This window comes from Balaenoptera borealis (genome assembly GCF_965194805.1).
Source record: "Balaenoptera borealis genome assembly, chromosome: X".
NCBI classification, from domain to species: Eukaryota; Metazoa; Chordata; class Mammalia; order Artiodactyla; family Balaenopteridae; genus Balaenoptera; species Balaenoptera borealis.
In genome coordinates this window covers 97,774,476-97,800,191 of record NC_138881.1, presented here as the reverse complement: position 1 = coordinate 97,800,191, position 25,716 = coordinate 97,774,476, and the positions used below count along the sequence as shown (strand labels likewise).

At 38.4% G+C, this 25,716-nt stretch overlaps 2 protein-coding genes and 1 long non-coding RNA gene across 4 annotated transcripts in view; 1 reads left to right on the top strand and 2 right to left on the bottom strand.

The window, feature by feature from the left end:
* Window positions 1-25,716, bottom strand: part of LUZP4 (leucine zipper protein 4) — a 389,928-nt gene that overhangs the window by 19,265 nt on the left and 344,947 nt on the right. The gene's annotated exons all lie outside the window — the stretch shown is intronic.
* LOC309620815 overlaps window positions 1-25,716 on the top strand; it is a 333,501-nt gene that overhangs the window by 12,213 nt on the left and 295,572 nt on the right. The gene's annotated exons all lie outside the window — the stretch shown is intronic.
* The window catches only part of LOC309620733 (uncharacterized protein), a gene marked incomplete at its 5' end in the record, with an annotated part of 65,314 nt that continues 40,822 nt past the window's right edge, over window positions 1,225-25,716 (bottom strand). The window contains one exon of one of the 2 annotated variants that reach the window (XM_082377601.1): window positions 1,225-10,647. In XM_082377601.1, coding sequence (XP_082233727.1) covers window positions 10,641-10,647 — 7 coding nt within the window. In that variant the 3' untranslated portion in view covers window positions 1,225-10,640. Of the gene's footprint in view, window positions 10,648-12,387; window positions 12,946-25,716 lie in introns of those variants that run through there. The other variant, XM_082377599.1, reaches the window with a different exon arrangement.

Here is a 25,716-nt window from a genome sequence, read left to right as displayed (position 1 = left end):
TAACCCTGTAACCGAGCAGGACCCCATGAGGACCTTCCCAGGACAGGCCTTCCCCCATATCCTCTGCTTTAGCTCCTCTCTGAAGTACCTAGATAATAGTATTTGATGCACATTTCCTGAGTTGTTTTGCAGATGTAAACCCACGCCACCCCCCGCAACAAATGGAAGATGTTAACTACTTGATGACCATGAGCACATAGCCCCAGGCCTCCTGGAGCCTAAGGACTGATAATGTTAACCCCTGTGACACCACCCTGCTGCCTCACCATCAGCCAATCAGAGAACTGTGCACAAGCTGATCACATACCTGGCAACCCCACCCTCCCTCACCTGGCTTTTAAAAGTGCTTTGCTGAAACCCCTTCGGGGAGCTCGGGGCTTTTTAGGGCATGATCCGCCGCTTCTCCTTGCAGGGCCTTGCAATAAACCTTTCTCTGCTCTAAATTCTGACGTTTCAATTTGTTTGTACTCGCTGTGTATCGGGCACATGAACTTGCGTTAACAATCCCATAGAGTAAGAACTAATATTATTTTTTTTTACAGGTAAGGAAATGAAGGCACAGAGGCATTACAAAATTTGCCCAAGGACACATAGCTAGTAAATACTGGAGCTACACTCAAACTCATGATTTTAACAGCTACTTCCACAAGGTGAAATAGAGTGCTTCTTGTTAATGGAAAAGATTTAGTTCAACATGTTTTAGGTTATGGGAAGGGAGGTAGGGAAAAGAGAGGCATTAAAAATAAAGGAAAAAGAATAGGAAATAATCAATGGACACATTTCCTATGCTAGAGGAGACAGAAAGAATGGAATTAAGAGTGCAATTGGAAAAATGAGTCTTGAATACGAGAAGAAATAAATGTATAATAAAGGTAAAATCTTAACGAATGAAAAACTTCCTGTGTATTACACAAGCTTTCTTAGGCCTCACCTTCAGCCTGTGGGTATTAGTAAGACTTACATTAATAGCGATAACTCAAATTTCAATAGTTTCTCTTTCTGTATATTCTTGAAATATATCCATCTCCCTGAAGAATGTTTCCCTTAATATTTCCTGGGGGGGGGGGTCTTTCATAATGTAACCACAAACAATCCAGTTAGGTGCCATACATAATCTGCTATTTCTTTCTTTTTCTCTTCCTCTGGAGTCCTTTTCTTGATGTCTCAGTCTCCATCATCTCCTGCTACAAATGAGGAATTTGGAAACCTTAAGAAGTTAAAAACCACATGCTAAAGTGTAGAACTTCTGTCTCTTCTTCTGGGTCACATCTATTAGAGGGATACCAAAGTGATACTTCTAGAACCCCAATGTATTAAAGACTTTTACTGGAACATTTTTTTTCCAGTTTTTTTTGTTGTTGTTGGCAGTGCTGGTGGTGTTTTGTTTTGTTTTTGTTTTTAAATTTGCCCTCCCCACTCTCTCTATGTTTCAGAATTGAGTCTAGCAGAAATTGGGCCAGGTGACAACGTGAGAGAGACCTCTCATAAAATTACTTTGCATAAAAATTGCTTCTGTCATCTGACAAATAAGAATGTCATTTAAAAAGCAGAAACTAACACACCATTGTAAAGCAATTATACTCCAATAAAGATGTTTAAAAAATTAATTAATTAATTAATTTTTAAAAATAAGAATGTCATTTAATAAGTCTGGCCTTGTGTAACTTTTTCTCTGATTTCAGTCAAATAAGCTTAGGTTCAAACTAGGTCCCCTCCTACATAAGGATAAATGTACAGTTCTGAATGTTGTTTCTCCAAATCAATTGTAGGACAATTGGGTATTTTTAGTCAAGGATCTTTTGGTTGGAAATAATAGAAGCCTATTTCAGCTAGGTTAAACAAAAAGGAAGATTTATTAGAAGAATCCAGTGGAGGTCAGCAGTATGAAGTATAGTTTATCCTCCAAAAAGATTGGAACTGGTTAATTTATTTGATATACCAGCAGTATTTAATGCATTTGATTGCTTTTTACTACTTGAAACGCTTTCTTCACTTGACTGCTAGGACACCACGCTTTCCTGGGTTTCCTCCTACCTTACTGACTGCTCCATTTCAGTTTTCTTTTCTGGTCCCTCCTCATCTCCCTGACCTGTAAACCACTGGTGTTCAAACTTTAGCATATATCAGAGTCACTTGGAAGACTTATTAAAATACAGCTTGCTGGGCTTCACCCCCAGAGTTTCTGATTCAGTAGGTCAGGAATAGGGTAGGAAAATGTGCATTTCTAACAAGTTCCCATGTGTTGCTGATGTTGCTGGTCTAGGGACCATACTCTGAGAACAACTGCTTCGAATGGTGGAGCCAGAGCCCAGTCCTTAGACAATTTCTCTATTTACATACACTGCCTCAGTGATTTCATCCAGTTTCATGGTTTTCAAAAGTAGCTATACAACTAATGTCTTCCAAATTTGAATCTCTAGCTCAGACCTCTCCACTGAAAGTTTGTATAACTGACTATCTACTTGACATCTCTACTCAAATATACAATGGTCATCAGAAATTTAATTTTTCAAGACCAAATTCCTTTTTTAAAAATTTTTTATTGAAGTATAGTTGATTTACAATGTTGTATTTGTACTGCTGTACAGCAATGACTCAATGTTGTACTGCTGTACAGCAAAGTGACTCAGTTATACATATATATACATTCTTTTTCTTTTTCTTTTTAATATTTCATTCTTTTTTTATGGCTGTCACTTTTATTTATTTATTTATTTATTTATTTTTGGCTGCGTTGGGTCTTCATTGCTGCTCATGGGCTTTCTCTAGTTGCGGAGAGTGGGGCCTACTCTTCGTTGCGATGCGCGGGCTTCTCATTTCGGTGGCTTCTCTTGTTGCAGAGCACGGGCTCTAGGCGCATGGGCTTCAGTAGTTGTGGCACATGGGCTCAGTAGTTGTGGCACACGGGCTTAGTTGCTCCGTAGCATGTGGGACCTTCCTAGACTAGGGCTCGAACCCATGTCCCCTGAATTGGCAGGTGGATTCTTAACCACTGTACCACCAGGGAAGCCCTACATTCTTGTTCATATTCTTTTCCATTATGGTTTATTTCAGGATATTGAATATAGTTCCCTGTGCTATAGAGTAGGACCTTGTTGTTTATCCATTCTATATATAATAGTTTTCATCTGCTAATCCCAAACTCCCAGTCCGTCTCTCTCCCACCCTCTCCCCCAAGACCAAATTCTTATCTTACTGAAACCAAGCAGGACCCTGTGGGGCCTTCCTGGGCACAAAAGCTTTTCTCTGTCCCTGTTTATTGCAGGAAAAAGGCTTCAGCCTCCTAGACCTTCTTGAATATCAAAGGGCAGATTCAAACAGTTGCTCATCAGGGAAGTAAGGGAATGCAGGAACAAAGGAGGAACAATAAAGAAACAATAGTGCAGCAGTTAAAGGAGGGTCCTGGTTCTTCCTCAAGGGATATCCATAACAATAGCTTTGCCTTCTTCTGCAGGAACTAAGGCCCCCACCCAGGTGGAGGATGGTAACTTGGGGCTGAGCACAAGATTCCTGGAACACTGCCTTGTTACTGCTTCATCAACCAATCAGAAGAAGCTCACACATCCTGCAGCCCTCACCCTAAATTTTGCCTATAAAAACTTTTCCCTGAAAACCACCTGGGAGTTCGTGGTTTTTGAGCATAAGCCACCCATTCTCCTTGCTTGACCCTGGGATAAGCCTTTCTCTGCTCCAAACTCTGATGTTTTGGTTTGTTTGGCCGGAACACAAACTTACGTTTGGTAACATTACCTTACAAAACCTGCTCCTCCCATGTTCTGCCCCATTTCAATAAATGGCATCTCCATTCTTCTATTTGCTCAGCACAAAAGTTTTGAAGTCATTTTTGACTATTTTCCTTCTATCACACCCTATATCCAGTCCATCTGCAAATCCTGTGAGCTCTACCTTCAAAATATATCCAGAATTTCATCACCACTTCTCACCACCTCTACTATTACCATCTTGATTCAAGCCATCATCAGTTCTTGCCTGGATTATTGAAATAGCTTCCTAACTTATCTTCTTACTCTGACCTGGTTTATTGTGTCTAATCTCCACACAGAAGCTAAAATGAGGCTTTTAAAACATAAGTCACCTATCCAGCAAATGAAGCTCCTTCCTATTTTGGGGGAAATCCTACCTTTAGATTCTTATTGGGAGGCAGATCCTGTCTCCCATTACAGCCGAAGAAAATTCTCAAGCAACTAGAGCAAAAAAATGACGTAGACTTGGCCTACATGGAATCTGGCATTAGTACAACAAAGAGAGTGTAGAATTCATTATGGCCACAATAGCCAGTTTCTAGGGGCAGCAACGGCAGTGGTGCAAATTTCAGTATCAGTGTATGGCAATGGTGGTCTCATCAGATTAATTTTGAGGTGTGATTTTAGTTGCAATTCTGATTTTCTAGCCTCTCGTGTTGACTGAAAAAAAACGCACAACCTAAATGTTGAGAATTATGTTTTATTCAGGGAAGGCAGCCTCTCATATAGTTCTAAGGGACTGTTCAAAAGAGATAAGGGAGGAGCCAGGATATATAGGAGTTTTTGCTGAAAAACACACATGTAGTTGGACATCAAAAGATTACTGCTGGGAATTCCCTGGCATTCCAGTGGTTAGGATTCTGCGCTTTCACTGCTGAGGGTGTGGGTTCAAACCTTGGTCAGGGAACTAAGATCCCGCAAGCTGTGCGGCACAGCCAAAAAAACAAAACAAAACAAGAAGACAATATCTGAGGTTTAAGCATTTTGGACATACATCTATACTTTAAAAAAAAGATTACTGCTAATCACAAAAAACAGACATCTCAAGTTGATGATTTTCTATATATGGGAAGACGCAAGAGTCTGGGCTCGTTGAAATTATTCCTTTGATATACATCTCAACTATCTAGGGCTAGTATCCTGTTTTTCTCCATCCTGAATTCCCCTCAGGGTGTGCCACTGGGGGGCCCGCTGCGGCTGCTGATGGCTTTATGGCTGCAACATCCTTTGTTTACTGAAATGGCAGGCAACATTCTTTGTCCAACGTTGATTCCTGCCCTTTTTCTTGAGCCTAGTTCTTTAGAGTCCCTGGCTAGTCCTTGAACTACCCAACTGATGTTCAATAAATTCCTTCTATGCTTGAGGCAACCAGAGTTTGTCACATCCAATTAAGAACCCTGTTCCTACTGACATCAATAGAAATATCCAGTATAAGTGTTGTCAAACCCAGGTTCATGTGCCCAATGCACAGTGAGGCCAAACAAACAAAAAGGTTGGAGTTTGGAGCAGAGAAATGTTTATTGCAAGGGCCAAACAAGAGTACAGGCAGCTCATGCTCTAAAGATGCAAACTCCCAGGGAAGAGTTTTTAAAGGCAAATCTGGGGGGAGGGCTGCAGAGAGTGTGACTTTCTTCTGATTGGTTGGTGGTGAGGTAACAGGGTGGTGTTCCAGGAATCTCAATCATCAGCCTTCTGGCTCCAACCAGTCTGGGGTCCACATGCTTGTGCTCAGCCTGAAGTTACCATTTTCCACCTGGGCGGGGGCCTTAGTTCCTGTAGAAGAACTCAGAGCTTTTTACCAGATTGTTAAGTATAGCCCTTGAGGAGGAACCAGGACTTGCTCTTTTGCTGTACTGTTGTTTCTTGACTGCTTTTCTTCACTCCGTCACTTCCCTAGTTAGTAACTGAATCTGCCCTTTGGAACTCAGGGAAGGTCTAAGAGGCTGAAGCTTTTTCCCTGCAAACAAGAAAGGTGGGGGAATTCCCTGGCCCGGGTTCAATCCCCGATTGGGGAACTAAAATCCCACAAGCCACACAGTGCAGCCAAAAAAAAAAAAAACAGAAAGAAAGGGGGGATACAGAAAGGATTTTGTACCTGGGAGGGCTCCGTAAGGTCCTGCTCAGTTTCAATCTCCCCTTTTCTTTGATACTCCTCAATCTTGAGAGGAACAGGTGCGGGACAAGAAAGGGAATAGAGCTTTGGATAGAGAGGTTAATCATAGACTTGACAGGGGAACTCAGTTTCATAAGGGAAATAAATATCCATTATAAGGGAAAGTTTTCCTTTAGTATTGGCCACCATATATGAACTGATGAACTAGATTGAAACCAGGGAAAATCAACTAGATTTGTGAGGAGATTTAAATCATGTCATGTGAAGCAATATTGAAGAAATTGCGGATGTTTAGCCTATAGAGCAGAAATCTCAGAGGAGCATAATTGTTTTGAAATAATCCTATGGAAGAGGGAGGAATTTATTATTCTGTCTAGTACTAGAGGGCAGCACTAACCCAAGTGGATGAAATTTACAGGAAAACCGATTTCTGCACTGTACAGAGATATTCTAATAATTAAACCACAATAATGGGACAAAACTACAACAACAGGATAAGTTGCCTTGAATTGAGGTATGGACACTGGAAATATTGAAGCAGAAGCTAGATTATTGACTACTTCAGTGGGTTAGAATCAGTGACCTCTGACGTTCATTCTAAATCTGAGGTTAGAGTATAAGGAAAACAAACAGTGGTGACTCCTCTGCCCAATTATTTCAATCATACAATCTAGAGACCAATATCAGTCTCTTGGGTTTTTAAAGTAGTAAGTAGGCATGATAAGAAAGGAACAAATAGGTAATCATTCCCATCTAGAGAGGTGATAGTAGCATAGAAGATTTTATGTACCTGGAGATTAAGCATTATATTTCAGTAAGAAATTAGGTATTAATTTACATACACTTAGCTATCCTTTCTTAGTCAGATTTTCCTGGCAGAGTACGATAACAAATTACCTTGATTTAAAGGTTAAATTCTTTAGGGAAAGAACTCTGTTATACTGTTCTTAGCAGGTACTTTTAGGAATACAGTCATTCCAATTCTAGGTTATATCTTTTTTAACATGAACATAATTTATTGTTTGGTTGGTAATTAGTTGATCCTTGAGTAACCAAATATATGTCCCAGCAATATTTAAAGCAAGCTCCTATTGCTTCCTTTTTTTAAAAAAAAAAAGTTATTTAATTTCTTTGGCTGCTCCAGGTCTTAGTTGCTGCATGCAGGATCTTCGTTGCAGCATGCAGGATCTTTAGTTGCAGCATGTGGGATCTTTTTTTTTTTTTCAGTTGGGGCATGCAGGCTCTTAGTTGCGGCATGCAGGATCTAGTTCTCTGACCAGGGATCAAACCTGGGCCCCCTGCATTGGGAGCGTGGAGTCTTTTTTTTTTTTAATATATTATTTTTTAAAATTAATTTATTTTATTTTATTTATTTTTGGCTGCGTTGGGTCTTCGTTGCAGCACGCGGGCTTTCTCTAGTTGCTGCGAGCGGGGGTTACTCTTCGTTGCGGTGCGCAGGCTTCTCCTTGTGGTGGCTTCTCTTGTTGTGGAACACGGGCTCTAGGCACACAGGCTTCAGTAGTTGTGGCTCACGGGGCTTAGTTGCTCCACAGCATGTGGGATCTTCCTGGACCAGGGCTCAAACCCATGTCCCCTGCACTGGCAGGCAGATTCTTAACCACTGTGCCACCAGGGAAGTCCCTCCTGTTTCTTCCTTTAAAAACAAAAAACAAAAAAAAAACAACTTTTAAAATTGTACGTTTAAGTTATCGATTTCATTCATATATGTAATTTGGAAAACAGAAAAAATAAGTTGGAAAGAAAAGAAAAATAACTAAATATTCAAAGATAACTCTAAACATTTTGTATATTTCCTTCTAGCTATACTTTCACATAAAAGATTTTTGTGTAGGTAAAACTTACATAGTAAAAGACCATATATACATACATGGCGGAGAGCAGTTCAGGGTAAGGGAGCCCAGGAGAACTGCTCTGCTACGTGGCTTGCATTCTCAGGTTTTATGGTAATGGAGTTAATTTCCGGATTGTCTCTGGCCAGTTATCTTGCTTGGCCCATATTTGGTCTAACTCAGGGTCCTTTCTGGTGGCACGTGCATCTCTCAGCCAAGATGGATTCCAGCACGAGGGGTTCTGGGAGGTTGGCAGGACATATCATCTCCCTCCTCCTTTTGGTCCCTCCTGAATTCTCTGGGTAGTTTTTGGTTAGTTTTCGGCAGCAGCACCACATTCTTTATCGGGACCTCCTGTTGTGAGACAACTCCGTCAAGCAGTTGTCATCATGCCTGGCCAAGGCAGGCGGTCAACAGTTCCCTAACACACACACAGACACACACACACACACACACACATAATGTTATTCCTTGCTTTCCCCCAAGATTGATAAGGGTTTGCTTATGTAACTAAAAAAAATCTTTACATGCATAGTTTTAAATGCCTGCCTAATGTTGTTGCTACTTAACCTCAGGGACACATCCTTAATTTTGTGATTATCACTACAGCCCTAGTAGTTAATACTCTCTTAGGGTAATTTTACCCATATTTTTAAAAACCATTTTATGAGAGGTTTTTGCTTATCATCTACTGATATGATCATGTGATTTTTCTTCTGTAGCCTGTTTGATGTGGTGGATTACATTAATTGATTTTTATTTTATTTATCTATTTTTGGCCACACCATGCAACATGTGGAATCTTAGCTTCCCGACCAGGGATTGAACCTGCACCCCCTGTAGTGGAAGCGCAGAGTCTTAACCACTGGACTGCCAGGGAAGTCCTACATTAATTGATTTTTAAATCATGTGCTTTAATAGAACACAATTCAAATGTTACCGAACATAAGTTTGTGTGCCTGAGGTACAGTGAGGCCAAACAAACTGAAACGACAGAGTTTCGAGCAGAGAAAGGTTTATTGCAGGGCCAAGCAAGGAGAACGTGTGAACTGTGCTCAAAAAATCCGAACTCCCTGATGGTTTTCGGGGAGAAGTTTTTATAGTCAAAATCTGCAGTGAGGGCTTCAGGGTGTGTGACTTTCATCTCATTGGTTGGTGGTGAGGTAACAGGGTGGTGCTCCAGGAGTCTTACCCTCATCCTGCAATTGCCATCCTCCACCTGTATGGGGGCCTTAGTTCCCGCAGAAGAACTCAAAGATATTGTTATGCATACTCCTTAGGAGGAACCAGGACTGTACCCTAAGGCTGCACTATTGTTTCTTGATTTCTCCTCCTTTGTTTCTGCATCCCCCTTCCTTCCCTGATTAGCAACTGTTTGAATCTGCCCTTGGAACTCAGGGAAGGTCAAGGAGGCTGAATGAAGCCTATTTCTTACAAACAAGAAATGGGGGACATGGAAAGGATTTGTACCAGGGAGGGCTCCACAGGGTCCTGCTCGGTTTCACAAACATCTTGCTTTGTTGGAATGATTTCTTTGAACTTAGTTGCTGAATTTTCTGCAAGAAAAAATACAGGTTATAATCTTGTACAAATTATGTTTTGTACATGTTGCTAAAATCTTGGCTCTCTGTGTCCCAATGCCAAACAGAAATACAGAGACGGAGTTATGGAGGAGAAAGAAAGAGGGGCTTTATTTCTTTGCTAGGCAAAGGGGGGACACAGTAGGCTAGTGCCTCAAGAACTGTGCCCCGCTCCCTGGAGAATAGGGAGAGGTCTTATAGTCAGGGCTATAAGGGGTATGCTATAAGGATCAAAGCAGTAACAGTCTTGCATTCTTCTTTCTTCTGCAAGGGTTTCAAAACGGTAGGGTTGCTGACAAGATTAGGGTGTGTGCAGGGTCTCAGGTAGTCTCTTAATCTTGATGAGCTTCTCTGGTCCCTTTAATCTTGCCTCAGGTGGTTTCGTGGCTGCTCCTCCCTTGATTAGCAACTGTTCGAATCTGCCCTTTGGAACTCAGGGAAGGTCATGGAGGTTGGAGTCTTGCCTACAAGAGATGGGGGACAAAAATGCCTCTGTGCCCAGGAGCCCCACAGGGCCTTGCTCAGCATCATAGATAGGTTTCAAACAGCAGGGTTCTGAGGAGACTTTCATTTAAAGGCTAATATTTCTAACAATTACTAATTATACAGTTAGATTTTTAAAAAAACGTTTTCTCATAACTACTCTTTTTTGCTACATATTAGGTAGCCTAGCAGGTTTTCAAATATTTAGGTATATGAGTGTACAATCGTAGAAGGAGAGGATTACTTAACTTTTAAAGAAAATAATACAATTTTTACAGTAAACTCTTTGAACTTTTATCAAAGTTCATGTTCACAGTTTTCAAAATTGCACAATGAGTGTTTTCCTAGAAAGTAAATCATTTGTTATTTCCTGCTATGTTGCAATTCTAGGTTACAAGACTGGCTAATGATAGATAGGAAATAGAATAGAAATAAATGGGGCAAACATTTATTACTCTTTTTTTTTTTAATTTTTATTTATTTATTTATTTATTTATTTATGGCTGTGTTGGGTCTTCGTTTCTGTGCGAGGGCTTTCTCCAGTTGCGGCAAGCGGGGGCCACTCTTCATCGCGGTGCACGGGCCTCTCACTATCGCGGCCTCTCCCGTTGGGGAGCAGAGGCTCCAGACGCGCAGGCTCAGTAATTGTGGCTCACGGGCCCAGCTGCTCCGCGGCTTGTGGGATCTTCCCAGACCAGGGCTCGAACCCGTGTCCCCTGCATTGGCAGGCAGATTCTCAACCACTGCGCCACCAGGGAAGCCCCCAACATTTATTACTCTTATAGGTTTTTTTTTCTATTCCAGTTTCTAACTTCTGACATTTCACTGGGGGCATTAGTGGTGGGGGAATTTAAACTCTGAAAAACAAGAGAAATGAAATAATTTATGTAAATATATACAAGTAGAAGTTACAAAAGAATAGAACTCAACATTTACAGTTATACTAATTTTTTCCCACACAATTGAATTGCATATAACATATACTGAAATGTATAAAGAAATTTGAGGGGGGGAATTTTAGCCAAATTCAATTTGACATTTTCAAGTGTCAGTTGCACTTTTTGGAGTTGCATTTGAGAATGCTGAGTATCACTACCTTTAACTCAAAATGCTAAGCACAACAAGAATATCTTTGAGGCTAAATACAAAACAAGGGGATTAGTTCATTCATTTATTCATTAAACATTTATTGACTACTTATTATCTCTCTTGTACTTTACTAAATTCTACCATGCAGATAGTGGAGACACAGTAGGGAGAGAGACAAGTACAAAAATTATAAAAATGACAGTGAATTGTGAAAAGTGATATAACACACCAATGAACAATGTGCTGTAGAATCACAGAGGATGGAATAACAGCTCTCTCTTAGGGTATGAAGGTGTAGAGAAACAATTACAAACACATATGCACCTAGCAACAGGGCCCCCAAATACATGAAACAAAAACTGACAGAATTGAATTGAGAAATAGACAATTTGACAATAATAGTTGGAAATTTCAATACCACACTTTCAATAATCAATATAACATGCACTTTAAGTGGGTGAATTTTATGGTATGTGAATTATGTCTCAACATATTCTGTTTTTTAAGGTGAAGAAAGGCTTTGGTAGGGACGACTTCATAGGGCAAATGTGCATCTAAAAATAACTCAGTTTTTCTGATTTTGTAAAGGAACATTATCACATACATTTTATTTCTAAGTTTTTTTAAATTTATTTTTTATTGAAGTATAGTTGAATTACCATGTTGTGTTAGTTTTAGGTGTACAGCAAAGTGATTCATATATGTATATTTCTTTTTCCCAATAGGTTATTACAAAATATTGAGTACAGTTCCCTGTGCTATACAGTTGGTCCTTGTTGTTTATCTACTTTATATATAGAAGTGTGTATGTGTTACTCCCAAATTCCCAATTTGTTCTTCCCCCATCATGTACATTTAAAAAATGATAAAAGTAATAAGTAATATATATTTATATGAGAAAAGTGTATTACACATAATTTTAAAAACCATCCCTTCTACCACCTAGTGGTATCTACTTTTTTAGACACTTGTTGACATTTAATATTCTTGGGGTTTTTGATGCATATATTTTTGTTTTAAAATAGGTAGTATTTTAGGGACTTCCCTGGTGGCACAGTCATTGGGAATCCGCCTGCCAATGCAAGGGACATGGGTTCGAGCCCTGGTCCAGGAAGATCCCACATGCCACGAGCAACTAAGCTCATGCGCCACAACTACTGAAGCCTGCGTGCCTAGAGCCCGTGCTCTGCAACAAGAGGAGCCACCGCAATGAGAAGCCCGCGTGCAGCAATGAAGACCCAATGCAGCCATAAATAAATAAATAAAAATAAATTAATTAAAAAATAAAATAAAATAGGTAGCAAAGTAGCATAAAATATAATACAGTTTATCTAGTTTCTAAATCTAAACACCTTGATAATTTCTTAAGCCATTAAATATTCTTTTAAAGCTGTATAGTATTTCACTGCATATGTGTATCAGAATTTATTTAACCATTCCCCTTTGGTTGGTCACTTAGCTTCATTCCAATTTTTTTATAAATCTTTTTTTTTTTTAATTTATTTTTATATTTATTTTTGGCTGTGTTGGGTCTTCGTTTCTGTGCGAGGGCTTTCTCTAGTTGCGGCGAGCGGGGGCCACTCCTCATCGCGGTGCACAGGCCTCTCACTATCGCGGCCTCTCTTGTTGCGGAGCACAGGCTCCAGACGCACAGGCTCAGTAATTGTGGCTCACGGGCCCAGTTGCTCCGCGGCATGTGGGATCTTCCCAGACCAGAGCTCGAACCCGTGTCCCCTGCATTCGCAGGCAGACTCTCAACCACTGCGCCACCAGGGAAGCCCCAGTTCATTCCAATTTTATGCTGCACAAGGCATAATACTTTGATAAACAGAGGCATACAAAATTTTTGTGCACGTCTCTATTTCATTAAAATAAATCCCCCCAACTAGGACAACTAGATTGAAGGATATCCAATAATTTTAATGTCCTTCAGAATATTTTCACCAAAATATACTTAAAAGTATGAATTTTACAGGACTTCCCTGGTGGTCCAGTTGTTAAGACTTTGCCTTCCAATGCAGGGGTGCAGGTTTGATCCTTGGTCGGGGAGCTGGGATCCCACATGCCTTGAAGCCAAAAAACCAAGACATAAAACAGAAGCAATATTGTAACAAATTCAATAAAGACTTTAAAAATGGTCCACATCAAAAAAAATCTTTAAAAAAAAAGTATGAACTTTACAACAAATTTCTGTCAACATGACAAAGCTAAGACCATATTTGCATAAAAATTCTTTTATTTTTTTATTGCTCTTGAGGCTGACTTGTTATTTCATGTCTATTGGCTATTTGCTACTTCTCCTTTTGCAAAGTATGTTTATGTACCATACCTGTTTTTCGACTGGGATATTTATATTTTCTTGACTTTAGGAGCTCTCTAAAGGTTATGGATATTAACATTTGATCTATCACATTACTGGGAGTCCTTTTATGTTCATTTAATTGTCTACAGAATGATGGAGACTAATACATTATGTTCTCCGTTCCTTAAGTGTCACTTTCTTACATGAACACCACTTATCTGAGAAGTGGTGAGAAGATTATGATGGGTAGTCCGTGATCTTTCTGATATACATTAGAAACTATTTGGATTTGAATTAATCTTCACCTTTATTACATAGACTTTATACAATATCCAAATTGAAAATCACAACTATCTTCCTATCAGATCACCAGAACTTTATCACTTTCAACTAGTTTTCTTCCTAAAAGGACAACATTATTTTGTTTCCATGTTTTTAGGAGGATATATATTCATCAATTTAAATATGCAATGCTTTTTTATCTTAGCTAGGATAATTGTTTAAAGATTGACATAATGGCATATCCTTTTTTTTTTCTTAATTGAAGTATAGTTGATTTACTGGCATATACTTTACATGGAAGAGCAAAAATAAGATTTTAGAGATTATTCTATATTTCATTCTGTTTAATAAAACAGATTATAAAAACATTGATTTAGAAATGTAAACTGTTTAATTAATTATTATTATTATAGTAAAAATATTTAACATAAAATTTACCATCTGAAGCATTTTTCAGTACATAGCTCAATAGTGTTAAATGTATTCACATTGTTATTTTTTTCATCCTGCAAATCCGAAACACTATGCCCATCAAACAACTCCCCTTTTCCCTTTCTCCCCAGTCCCTGGTTATCACCTTTCTACTTTCTGTCTCTATGAATTTGACTACTTTAGGTACCTCACATAAGTGGAATCATACAGTACTTGTCTTTGTGTGAGTGGCTTATTTCTCTTAGGTAATGTCTTCAAGGGTCATCCACGTTGCAGCATGTGACAGGATTTCCTTCCTTTTTAAGACAGAATGATAAGCCATTTTATGTATATACCATGGATGTATTTTGTTTATCCATTTATCTGTTGATGGACATTTGGGTTGCTTCCACCTCTTAGCTCTTATGAAAAGTGCTGCGATGGATGGGTGTACAAATATTTCTTTGAGACTCTGCTTTTAATTCTTTTAGATATATACCTAAAAGTAGGATTGCTGGATCATATGGTAGTTTTATTTTTAATTTTTTGGGGAAACTCTGTACAGCTTTCCATAGCAGATGCACCATTTTACAATCCTGCCAACAGTGTATAAGGGTTCCAATTTCTCCAAAACCTCACCAACACTTGTTATTTTTTGCTCGTTTTTGATAGCAGCATCCTACTGAGTGTGAGGTGATATCTCACTGTAGTTTTGATTTGCATTCCCCTGATGATGAGTGATGTTGACCATCTCCTGTGCCTTTTGACCATTTGTAAATAAGCTCCTTTATTTTTTAACTCACCATTTTCCAACTCAATAGAATTATTTTAAATTAATGTCTTTGATAATACATTAATTAATGTCTTTGATGGCATTGTTTTTCTCCTGGTATGCAGTAAAACCACAAAGTTTTTTCTACTAGTATGCAGTAATGCAGATTTCTGTAGTTAATTTGCAGATGGAATGTTTTTTGCATATCTAGTTTTAAAATTTATTTGTTTAAAATTTAAAATTTTTATTGTACATGATATAACTCCTTTGCAAGTAAACCATCTTTCACATTAGAAAATATACGTAAAATATATGGTGCAGTGCCTAGCATATAAATAAATACAATAAATATTATTTTCCTATTAATTAGTACTTAACAATTTTATTTATTCTTGAGGATTTTTACAAAATATACCTAATTTTCCACATGAATATTTCCTATGCTTGAATGTTCAAAGTAGGGTTAGAAAAAGAAAGACTCTTGTCACAAATAAATATATAGAAATTATATATTGAAGAAAATAAAGTTATGTAGGGCAGAAAAAGGTTTTCCGTGACCTTCTTAGGATCCCTGGCTGGGTCTGAAAATTAAACTGACAAAGACAAATAAACAGAAATAAAGCATACCAATTTATTTAATATAAGTTTTACACGACACAGGAGCTTTCATAAGGAAATAAAGACCTAAATACACAGTTAGACCTGAGTATTTTATGCTAGGTTTAATGAAGAGTGGACAGTCATGGAGGAATATGATAGGTTAGGGAGTATGAGGTGTTAAAAGATAAACTGATGTATATTAAACATTTTAAGAGTTTTCTGAGCATTTATCCATTCAAATCTGGCAACGCTGAACCTGAAGTGGTTAGGGGAACTCCACCAACAGGAGCTAGGGAAAAGATTTATAGAAAGAATCAAAAAAAGGAAATTATTTCATCTGCTATAGCTTAAAACCTGGTTGGCTATTTGTGATTGGTTGTTCTTAGCATTTTGATTTTGTAACCTTGAGGCATTTACTGACTTAGATTTTGGTTTGCTTATGTAGGATGCCATGGCATTAGAGCCACCTCAATATAATGGCCTCTCTTTTTAATTAATTTAACAGTAGATAATTGTAGTAAAGTGAGGGAAATTTAGCAAGATCTGCTTGTTAAGATTCTTGTTGGCATCCCTTTGTCTTTGGAGAAAAGGATTGTTAGGGGAACCACTGACTGAAACTGCCTGCCCTGGCCAGGCACCATAGTTACCACTTCCATGAGTTATCTTACAACAGGAGGTCCTGGTAAGGAATGCGGAACTAACAAGCTGCCACCAACTGGAAGAATTCGGGAAAGGTCAAAAGGAGAGAGGAGACTCCAGTCCATATGTCCTACCAACCTCCCAGAATCCTTCTTGCTGGAATCCATCTTGGCTGAGCAGTGTGCGTGCCACCAGGAAGGACCCTGAATCAGAGTGATTGGCCAGAGACAACCCAGAAACTAACCCAATTACCATAAGGCCTGAGACGGCGAGCCATGTGGCAGAGGAGTTCTCCTGTGTTCCCTTATCGTGCTCCTCTCTGCCCGGGTGCCCCTTCCCAATAAAGTCTCGTGCTTTGTCAGCACATGTGCCTCCTCAGACAATTCATTTCTGAGTGTTAGACAAGAGCCCACTCTCGGGCCCTTGAAGGGGTCCTCCTTCCTACAACAGGATGGGTCCTTTCCTCTGGGTATAGGGAGGACACAGCCTCATATGAAGGTTTTATGACCTGTTTCAGGGGAGGGGCTGTGGCAGGGAGGGGTGGGGGTGGAGTTCAGAGTGACCTTCGTGTTTCTGCTGTTTTCTCAAACTCCTTCAGTTTAAAATATTCAATATGCAAAAAACCTAGAAACAATAAATGCTGGAGAGGGTGTGGAGAAAAGGGAACCCTCTTGCACTGGTTGTGTGAATGTAATTTGATACAGCCACTAAGGAGAACAGTATATAGCTCCTTAAAACACTAAAAATAGAATTACCATATGACCCAGCAATCCCACTACTGGGCATATACCCTGAGAAAACCATAATTCAAAAATCATATGTACCCCAATGTTCATTGCAGCACTATTTACAATAGCCAGGACATGGAAACAACCTAAATGTCCATCAACTGATGAATGGATAAAGAAAATGTGGTACATATATATAATGGAATATTACTCAGCCATAAAAAGGAACGAAATTGGGTCATTTGTAGAGATGTGGATGGACCTAGAGTCTGTCATACAGAGTGAAGTAAGTCAGAAAGAGAAAAACAAATATTGCATATTAACACATATATATGGAATCTAGAAAAATGGTCCTATTTGCAGGGCAGGAATAGAGATGCAGACATAGAGAATGGATGTGCTGACACGGGGGGGTGGGGAAGGGGAGGGTGGGACGAATTGGGAGATTAGGTTTGACATACATACACTACCATTTTTAAAATAGATAGCTAGTGGGAACCTGCTGTATAGCACAGGGAGCTCAGCTCAGTGCTCTGTGATGACCTAGATGGGTGGAATGGGGTGGGGAGCGAGGTCCAAGAAGGAGGGGATGTATGTATACATATAGCTGATTCACTTCTTTGTACAGCAGAAACTAACACAAGATTGTAAAGCAATTATACTCCAATAAAAAAAAATTCAATATGCCAAGGTGCCATATTTAGGGTAGTGTGTCCTGAATCCCACTGGTTACAAATATTCATTTACAAATACAAACTTACAAAATGGCCTCTTTGTAAATTAGTTCTAACATTGAGGTGTAACACATTTAAGACCTGTTTCTTGGCATTACCCATTTTCATGATGGCAAAGAAGCATTTTTTTAAACCCTGAAATTCAAGTCACAAAAAGCATCAACTTTTCTTTAGATGTCATAATGCTTTTTATACCAAAATACCAGAAAAATATATCCCATGGTGATAACTAAATATCACAAGTGAAGAGTATGGAAGTTTCATCTCATGTGTGACTTTGAAAATGCCCTTTTGCTAGGAATATGGGAAAGCAATTCTGCCTCAAATGGTGCTACTGATAAATATCATATTGGCCATTTAAGTGTTTTTAGCAATGTTTTGTACTTGTAAAAGAAGTGACCTTTTAGTAAAAGATTTAAAATTAATCTTCTTCAAAATGGAGGCATTTTGAATATTATTAATTGCATTACAAAATAATGTAATTATATGCTATGAAGTAAACAGAAGTTCAAGAAATTATATATCTCTTATGGGCATTTATGTGTATTTGGATAATTCAAGCCTACAATTTTTTTTCCTTGCCTAAATTGATTTTGGTTATCTAACTCATTTTCTTCCAGTCTCTCTTTTGTTCTGTACCAAGTAGGTGCAGCTTAAAAATAGGAATAATAATTTTTAAAAGGTACCGAATTTTAAAATGGAAAAAAGAGGGAATTCCATGGCAGTCTAGTGGTTAGGACTTGGCACTTTCACTGCTGAAGGCCTGGGTTCAATCCCTGGTTGGGGAACCAAGATCCCACAAGCTGCATGGTGTGGCCAACAACAACAACAAAAAAAAAAAAGGAAAAAGAGCCCTGCAGATGGTCCAGTCCAACCCTGTCATTTTAAAGACAAAGAAATCTAGCTCCAGAGAGGTTAGCTCTTTGTCTCACAACACACAGCTAGGAAGGAACTGGCAGAATAAGACTAGAGAACTAGTTTCCTGAGTCACATTATACTGCCTATCAAGGTAACCTTTTGAGAGTGTTACTGAGTCCAAGCTCTCTCTGCTCGCGGCACAACAGGCCAATAAATTGGAGACAAGGTGTTGAGGCAAGGAATAACGACTTTATTCGGAAAGCTGGGTGTCTGAGAAGATGGCTGACTAGGGTCCTAAAATATTGTCTTATCGGGGTCTGGATGCTAGTTTCTTTTATAGAACAGAGAGGGGGAGGAGGTGAGGAAGTAAAGTAAAAAGGCCATAAGTCTTGCAAAATATCTCCTGGTTTTGGCCAGCTTTGGGGAGGGGATGTGTTAATTTCTTCTTTTCTGCAGCCATTCACAGGTGGGCAAGGTCGCGGTGTTTCCCTGTGAGCTCAACAAAGGCACTTTAGTTTAACATTCAGGCAGAGGGGCAGGGTTCCCCGAGGCAGGCCCTTATGTATGTCTATAGCTATAGACAGAACAAAAGTAATGGAAAGCAAAGGTCAAAGTAAAAGAAACAGATCCAACATGGAGTCAGGTTTTGTTCTTCCCTGTTACAAGAGGAAGGTGGTGGGATATTTTATTTTTCTTTTTTAATTGTCAAAACATACCTAGAGCATCTTAAAACTTAGAAAAGTTAGCCAAGACGCTTAAATTTAGTTTGATAATTTTGCTACCATTTTGAAATAAATACCCTCAAATAAATGGGAGGTGAAAATAAATGCATCCAAAAAATGAAATTGGGTAAATAATCAGTTAAGCTGGTTCCCTTTCTTATCCCTTGTATTTTATTCTGTGGCATTAAAAATATCCATTTCAGGGCTTCCCTGGTGGTGCAGTGGTTAAGAATCCGCCTGCCAATTCAGGGGACACGGGTTTGAGCCCTGGTCCAGGAAGATCCCACATGCCGCGGAGCAACTAAGCCCGTGTGCCACAACTACTGAGCCTGCGCTCTAGAGCCCGCGAGCCACAACTACTGAGTGCAAGTGCTACAACTACTGAAGCCTGCAGGCCTAGAGCCCATGCTCTGCAACCAGAGAAGCCACTGCAATGAGAAGCCCACGCATCGCAATGAAGAGTAACCCCCGCTCGCTGCAACTAGAGAAAGCCCATGTGCAGCAATGAAGACCCAACCCAGACATAAATAAATAAATAAATAAATAAATAGATAAATAAAATTAAAAACAAAACCAAAACAATATCCATTTCATAATGATATTTGGTAGATTAATTCACAAATCTTCACAAAGTAGTGGTAAGGTTTTTCATGAGCAACATGCTTCACATGTTCTCATCTGTTTAAAACTATTGTCTTCGCTTCTCTTCTCTTTCCACTACATTGGACACGGTATCTCCTCCCCCACCCCTAGCCTTTTTTTCTCATTAAGATTGCAGGTTCATGAGTTCCATTATTTAAGCTCAGACAAAGAAAAGATGTAATTGAGATCCTTCCTAAAGAGTAGAGCTCAGAAAAATATGCATATCTTGTCCTTCTTTCTTTCTTTCTTTCTTTTGGTCTCTCATCTTTCCCATGTGATGAATAGGAATAGTTTGTGGCAGATCCCCCTGTGCTCACACTCTGATACACAGCTGGTGAATTGTTTAGCACTTGGCATGTGGCCTGACCTGCACCAACACCGAGAGCTGGGGCCAGGGCACATAGCTTCTGTCATAGCTGCATGCAGAAAACACACAAAGCTGAATTTGGAAAGTGAAAGGATAAAAATATCTAAGTATCAAATATTCAAATTTCTTTCTATCAACCTGCTTTCTTTATATATGGGAAATCTTACATTCCCATTATCTACCTAACTACAATTTCCAATTGATTAAGCAGGTTATTTTGCATTTTCATAAAAAAATGATACATCACAATAAATCTCCTGTCTGAGGGTTTTTTTTTCCTATTTTTTGAAAATAGGAAAACACAAGTAAACACACAAATTCACCTTCTATATCTAGACTACTGGAGAGTGATTATTTTTCAAAATGACAATCTGAAAATGTACCACACGTTCAAGCATAAAAAAATAGCTTGTTTTGGTTTTCATTAATCTAATACAATTGAATTTGGTTTTATTAATATTCTTTAGAATATTCTTATTCAACAAAAATTTGAACAAAAATGAATTTAGCTACATTTCATAAGAAAATCAATTTGGTGAAGACATCCTTATTCCCTGAGCACTTGGTTCAGGTTTCATAATTTACTATCTATCCCTGAAGCCATCTTTCAGACATGGCATTTTAAAAGTTTCATTCCTATAAAATTCAAAGAAACATATTTTTTAAATAGGAAAACTATTTTTCAGTGCTGCCGTATTTTCAACTGTGATATCAAATAGCTTATGTTTTGGGGGTAAAAGAATGCATTCAGTGAGAGATCTACACCCCTCATTAATGTGACTGTTTCATTTTCTGGACTGCATCCTGTCTGTTACTCTCCTGCATTCAGATATTCAGATAAATTATCTATTTTCACAAGCTCAGTGAAGAATTATTAGTTGTATATTTAGGCATATTCAGCAACTCTGAAATATCCTTAGGCATATATGAGCTCTTTGTTAAGAACCTTCTGCAAATGAATAGGAGGGAACATTTTTTGGTTTCTCTACTATCGTACAAAGTACCACATAATAATAATCACAGTTATCAATTATCTCCTTTTTTCATTAAATATTTCACTGAAAATATATTCATGATCAAGTACTTTTGTTAAGTAGCATTGACCATTTGTTCTGATTTTTAATTCAAAAAGGGTTTGCCATAATTGCTGCCTTATATACCAAACTGATGTTTTATTTTATTTTTTTTTGTTGCTACATTACTCTCTTTTTATTGTTCTTGTTTTTTTTTTTTAAATATCTTTATTGGAGTATAATTGCTTTACAATGGTGTGTTGGTTTCTGCTTTATAACAAAGTGAATCAGTTATACATATACATATGTTCCCATATCTCTTCCCTCTTGCATCTCCCTCCCTCCCACTCTCTCTATCCCACCCCTCTAGGTGGCCACAAAGCACTGAGCTGATCTCCCTGTGCTATGAGGCTGCTTCCCACTAGCTATCTATTTTACATTTGGTAGTGTATATATGTCCATGACACTCTCTCACCCTGTCACATCTCACCCCTCCCCCTCCCCATATCCTCAAGTCCATTCTCTAGTAGGTCTGTGTCTTTATTCCCGTCTTGCCACTAGGTTCTTCATGGCCTTTTTTTTTTTCTTTTTTCCTTAGATTCCATATATATGTGTTAGCATACTATATTTCTTTTTCTCTTTCTGACTTACTTCACTCTGTATGATAGACTCTAACTCCATCCACCTCATTACAAATACCTCCATTTCATTTCTTTTTATGGCTGAGTAATATTCCATTGTATATATGTGCCACATCTTCTTTATCCATTCATCTGATGATGGACACTTAGGTTGCTTCCATGTCCTGGCTATTGTAAATAGAGCTGCAATGAACATTTTGGTACATGACATTTTTTGAATTATGGTTTTCTCAGGGTATATGCCCAGTAGTGGGATTGCTGGGTCATATGGTAGTTCTATTTTTAGTTTTTTAAGGAACCTCCATACTGTTCTCCATAGTGGCTGTATCAATTTAAATTCCCACCAACAGTGCAAGAGGGTTCCCTTTTCTCCACACCCTCTCCAGCGTTTATTGTTTCTAGATTTTTTGATGATGGCCATTCTGACCGCTGTGAGATGATACCTCATTGTAGTTTTGATTTGCATTTCTCTAATGATTAATGATGTTGAGCATTCTTTCATGTGTCTGTAGGCCATCTGTATATCTTCTTTGGAGAAATGTCTATTTAGGTCTTCTGCCCATTTTTGGATTGGGTTGTTTGTTTTTTTGTTATTGAGCTGCATGAGCTGCTTGTAAATCTTGGAGATTAATCCTTTGTCAGTTGCTTCATTTGCAAATATTTTCTCCCATTCTGAGGGTTATCTTTTGGTCTTGTTTATGGTTTCCTTTGCTGTGCAAAAGCTTTTAAGTTTCATTAGGTCCCATTTGTTTATTTGTGCTTTTATTTCCATTTCTCTAGGGGCTGGGTCAAAAAGGATCTTGCTGTGATTTATGTCATAGAGTGTTCTGCCTATGTTTTCCTCTAAGAGTTTGATAGTGTCTGGCCTTACACTTAGGTCTTTAATCCATTTTGAGTTTATTTTTGTGTATGGTGTCAGGGAGTGTTCTAATTTCATACTTTTACATGTATCTGTCCAATTTTCCCAGCACCACTTATTGAAGAGGCTGTCTTTTCTCCACTGTATATGCTTGCCTCCTTTATCAAAGATAAGGTGACCATATGTGCGTGGGTTTATCTCTGGGCTTTCTATCCTGTTCCATTGATCTATATTTCTGTTTTTGTGCCAGTACCAAACTGTCTTGATTACTGTAGCTTTGTAATATAGTCTGAAGTCAGGGAGCCTGATTCCTCCAGCTCCATTTTTCGTTCTCAAGATTGCTTTGGCTATTCGGGGTCTTTTGTGTCTCCATACAAATTGTGAAATTTTTTGTTCTAGTTCTGTGAAAAATGCCAGTGGTAGTTTGATAGGGATTGCATTGAATCTGTAGATTGCTTTGGGTAGTAGAGTCATTTTCACAATGTTGATTCTTCCAATCCAAGAACATGGTATATCTCTCCATTTATTTGTATCATCTTTAATTTCTTTCATCAGTGTCCTATAATTTTCTGCATACAGGTCTTTTGTCTCCTTAGGTAGGTTTATTCCTAGATATTTTATTCTTTTTGTTGCAATGGTAAACAGGAGTGTTTTCTTAATTTCACTTTCAGATTTTTCATCATTAGTGTATAGGAATGCAAGAGATTTCTGTGCATTAATTTTGTATCCTGCTACTTTACCAAATTCATTGATTAGCTCTAGGAGTTTTCTGGTAGCATCTTTAGGATTCTCTATGTATAGTATCATGTCATCTGCAAACAGTGACAGCTTTACTTCTTCTTTTCCGATATGGATTCCTTTTATTTCTTTTTCTTCTCTGATTGCTGTGGCTAACACTTCCAAAACTATGTTGAATAATAGTGGTGAGAGTGGACATCCTTGTCTTGTTCCTGATCTTAGTGGAAATGGTTTCAGTTTTTCACCATTGAGGACAATGTTGGCTGTGGGTTTGTCATATATGGTCTTTATAATGTTGAGGAAAGTTCCCTCTATGCCTACTTTCTGCAGGGCTTTTATCATAAACGGGTGTTGAATTTTGTCCAAAGCTTTCTCTGCATCTGTTGAGATGATCATATAGTTTTTCTCCTTCAATTTGTTAATATGATGTATCACGTTGATTGATTTGCGTATATTGAAGAATCCTTGCATTCCTGGGATAAACCCCACTTGATCATGGTGGATGATCCTTTTAATGTGCTGTTGGATTCTGTTTGCTAGTATTTTGTTGAGAATTTTTGCATCTATGTTCATCAGTGATATTGGCCTGTAGTTTTCTTTCTTTGTGACATCTTTGTCTGGTTTTGGTATCAGGGTGATGGTGGCCTCGTAGAATGAGTTGGGGAGTTTTCCTCCCTCTGCAATATTTTGGAAGAGTTTGAGAAGGATAGGTGTTAGCTCTTCTCTAAATGTTTCATAGAATTCACCTGTGAAGCCATCTGGTCCTGGGCTTTTGTTTGTTGGAAGGTTTTTAATCACAGTTTCAATTTCAGTGCTTGTGATTGGTCTGTTCATATTTTCTATTTCTTCCTGGTTCAGTCTCGGCAGGTTGTGCATTTCTAAGAATCTGTCCATTTCTTCCAGGTTGTCCATTTTATTGGCATAGAGTTGCTTGTAGTAATCTCTCATGATTGTTTGTAGTTCTGCAGTGTCAGTGGTTACTTCTCCTTTTTCATTTCTAATTCTATTGATTTGAGTCTTCTCCCTTTTTCTCTTGATGAGTCTGGCTAATGGTTTATCAATTTTGTTTATCTTCTCGAAGAACCAGCTTTTAGTTTCATTGATTTTTGCTATTGTTTCCTTCAATTCTTTTTCATTTATTTCTGATCTGATCTTTATGATTTCTTTCCTTCTGCTAGCTTTGGGGTTTTTTTGTTCTTCTTTCTCTAATTGCTTTAGGTGCAAGGTTAGGTTGTTTATTCGAGATGTTTCCTGTTTCTTGATGTAGGCTTGTATTGCTATAAACTTCCCTCTTAGCACTGCTTTTGCTGCGTCCCATAGGTTTTGGGTCATCGTGTCTCCATTGTCACTTGTTCCTAGGTATTTTTGGATTTCCCCTTTGATTTCTTCAGTGATCACTTCGTTATTAAGTAGTGTATTGTGTGGCCTCCATGTGTTTGTTTTTTTTACAGATCTTTTCCTGTAATTGATATCTAGTCTCATAGCGTTGTGGTCAGAAAAGATACTTGATACGATTTCAATTTTCTTAAATTTACCAAGGCTTGATTTGTGACCCAAGATATGATCTATCCTGGAGAACGTTCCATGAGCACTTGAGAAAAATGTGTATTCTGTTGTTTTTGGGTGGAATGTCCTATAAATATCAATTAAGTCCATCTTGTTTAATGTATCATTTAAAGCTTGTGTTTCCTTATTTATTTTCATTTTGGATGATCTGTCCATTGGTGAAAGTGGGGTGTTAAAGTCCCCTACTATGATTGTGTTGCTGTCGATTTCCCCTTTTATGGCTGTTAGTATTTGCCTTATGTATTGAGGTGCTCCTATGTTGGGTGCATAAATATTTACAATTGTTATACCTTCCTCTCGGATCGATCCCTTGATCATTATATAGTGTCCTTCTTTGTCTCTTGTAATAGTCTTTATTTTAAAGTCTATTTTGTCTGATATGAGAATTGCTACTCCAGCTTTCTTTTGATTTCCATTTGCATGGAATATCATTTTCCATCCCCTCACTTTCAGTCTGTATGTGTCTCTAGGTCTGAAGTGGGTCTCTTGTAGACAGCATATATATGGGTCTTGTTTTTGTATCCATTCAGCCAGTCTGTGTCTTTTGGTGGGAGCATTTAATCCATTTACATTCAAGGTAATTATCGATATGTATGTTCCTATTCCCATTTTCTTAAATGTTTTGGGTTTGTTATTGTAGGTGTTTTCCTTCTCTTGTGTTTCTTGCCTAGAGAAGTTCCTTTAGCATTTGCTGTAAAGCTGGTTTGGTGGTGCTGAACTCTCTCAGCTTTTGCTTGTCTGTAAAGGTTTTAATTTCTCCATCAAATCTGAATGAGATCCTTGCTGGGTAGAGTAACCTTGGTTGTAGGTTTTTTTCCTTCATCACTTTAAGTATATCCTGCCACTCCCTTCTGGCTTGCAGAGTTTCTGCTGAAAGATCAGATGTTAACCTTATGGGGATTCCCTTGTGTGTTATTTGTTGTTTTTCCCTTGCTGCTTTTAATATGTTTTCTTTATATTTAA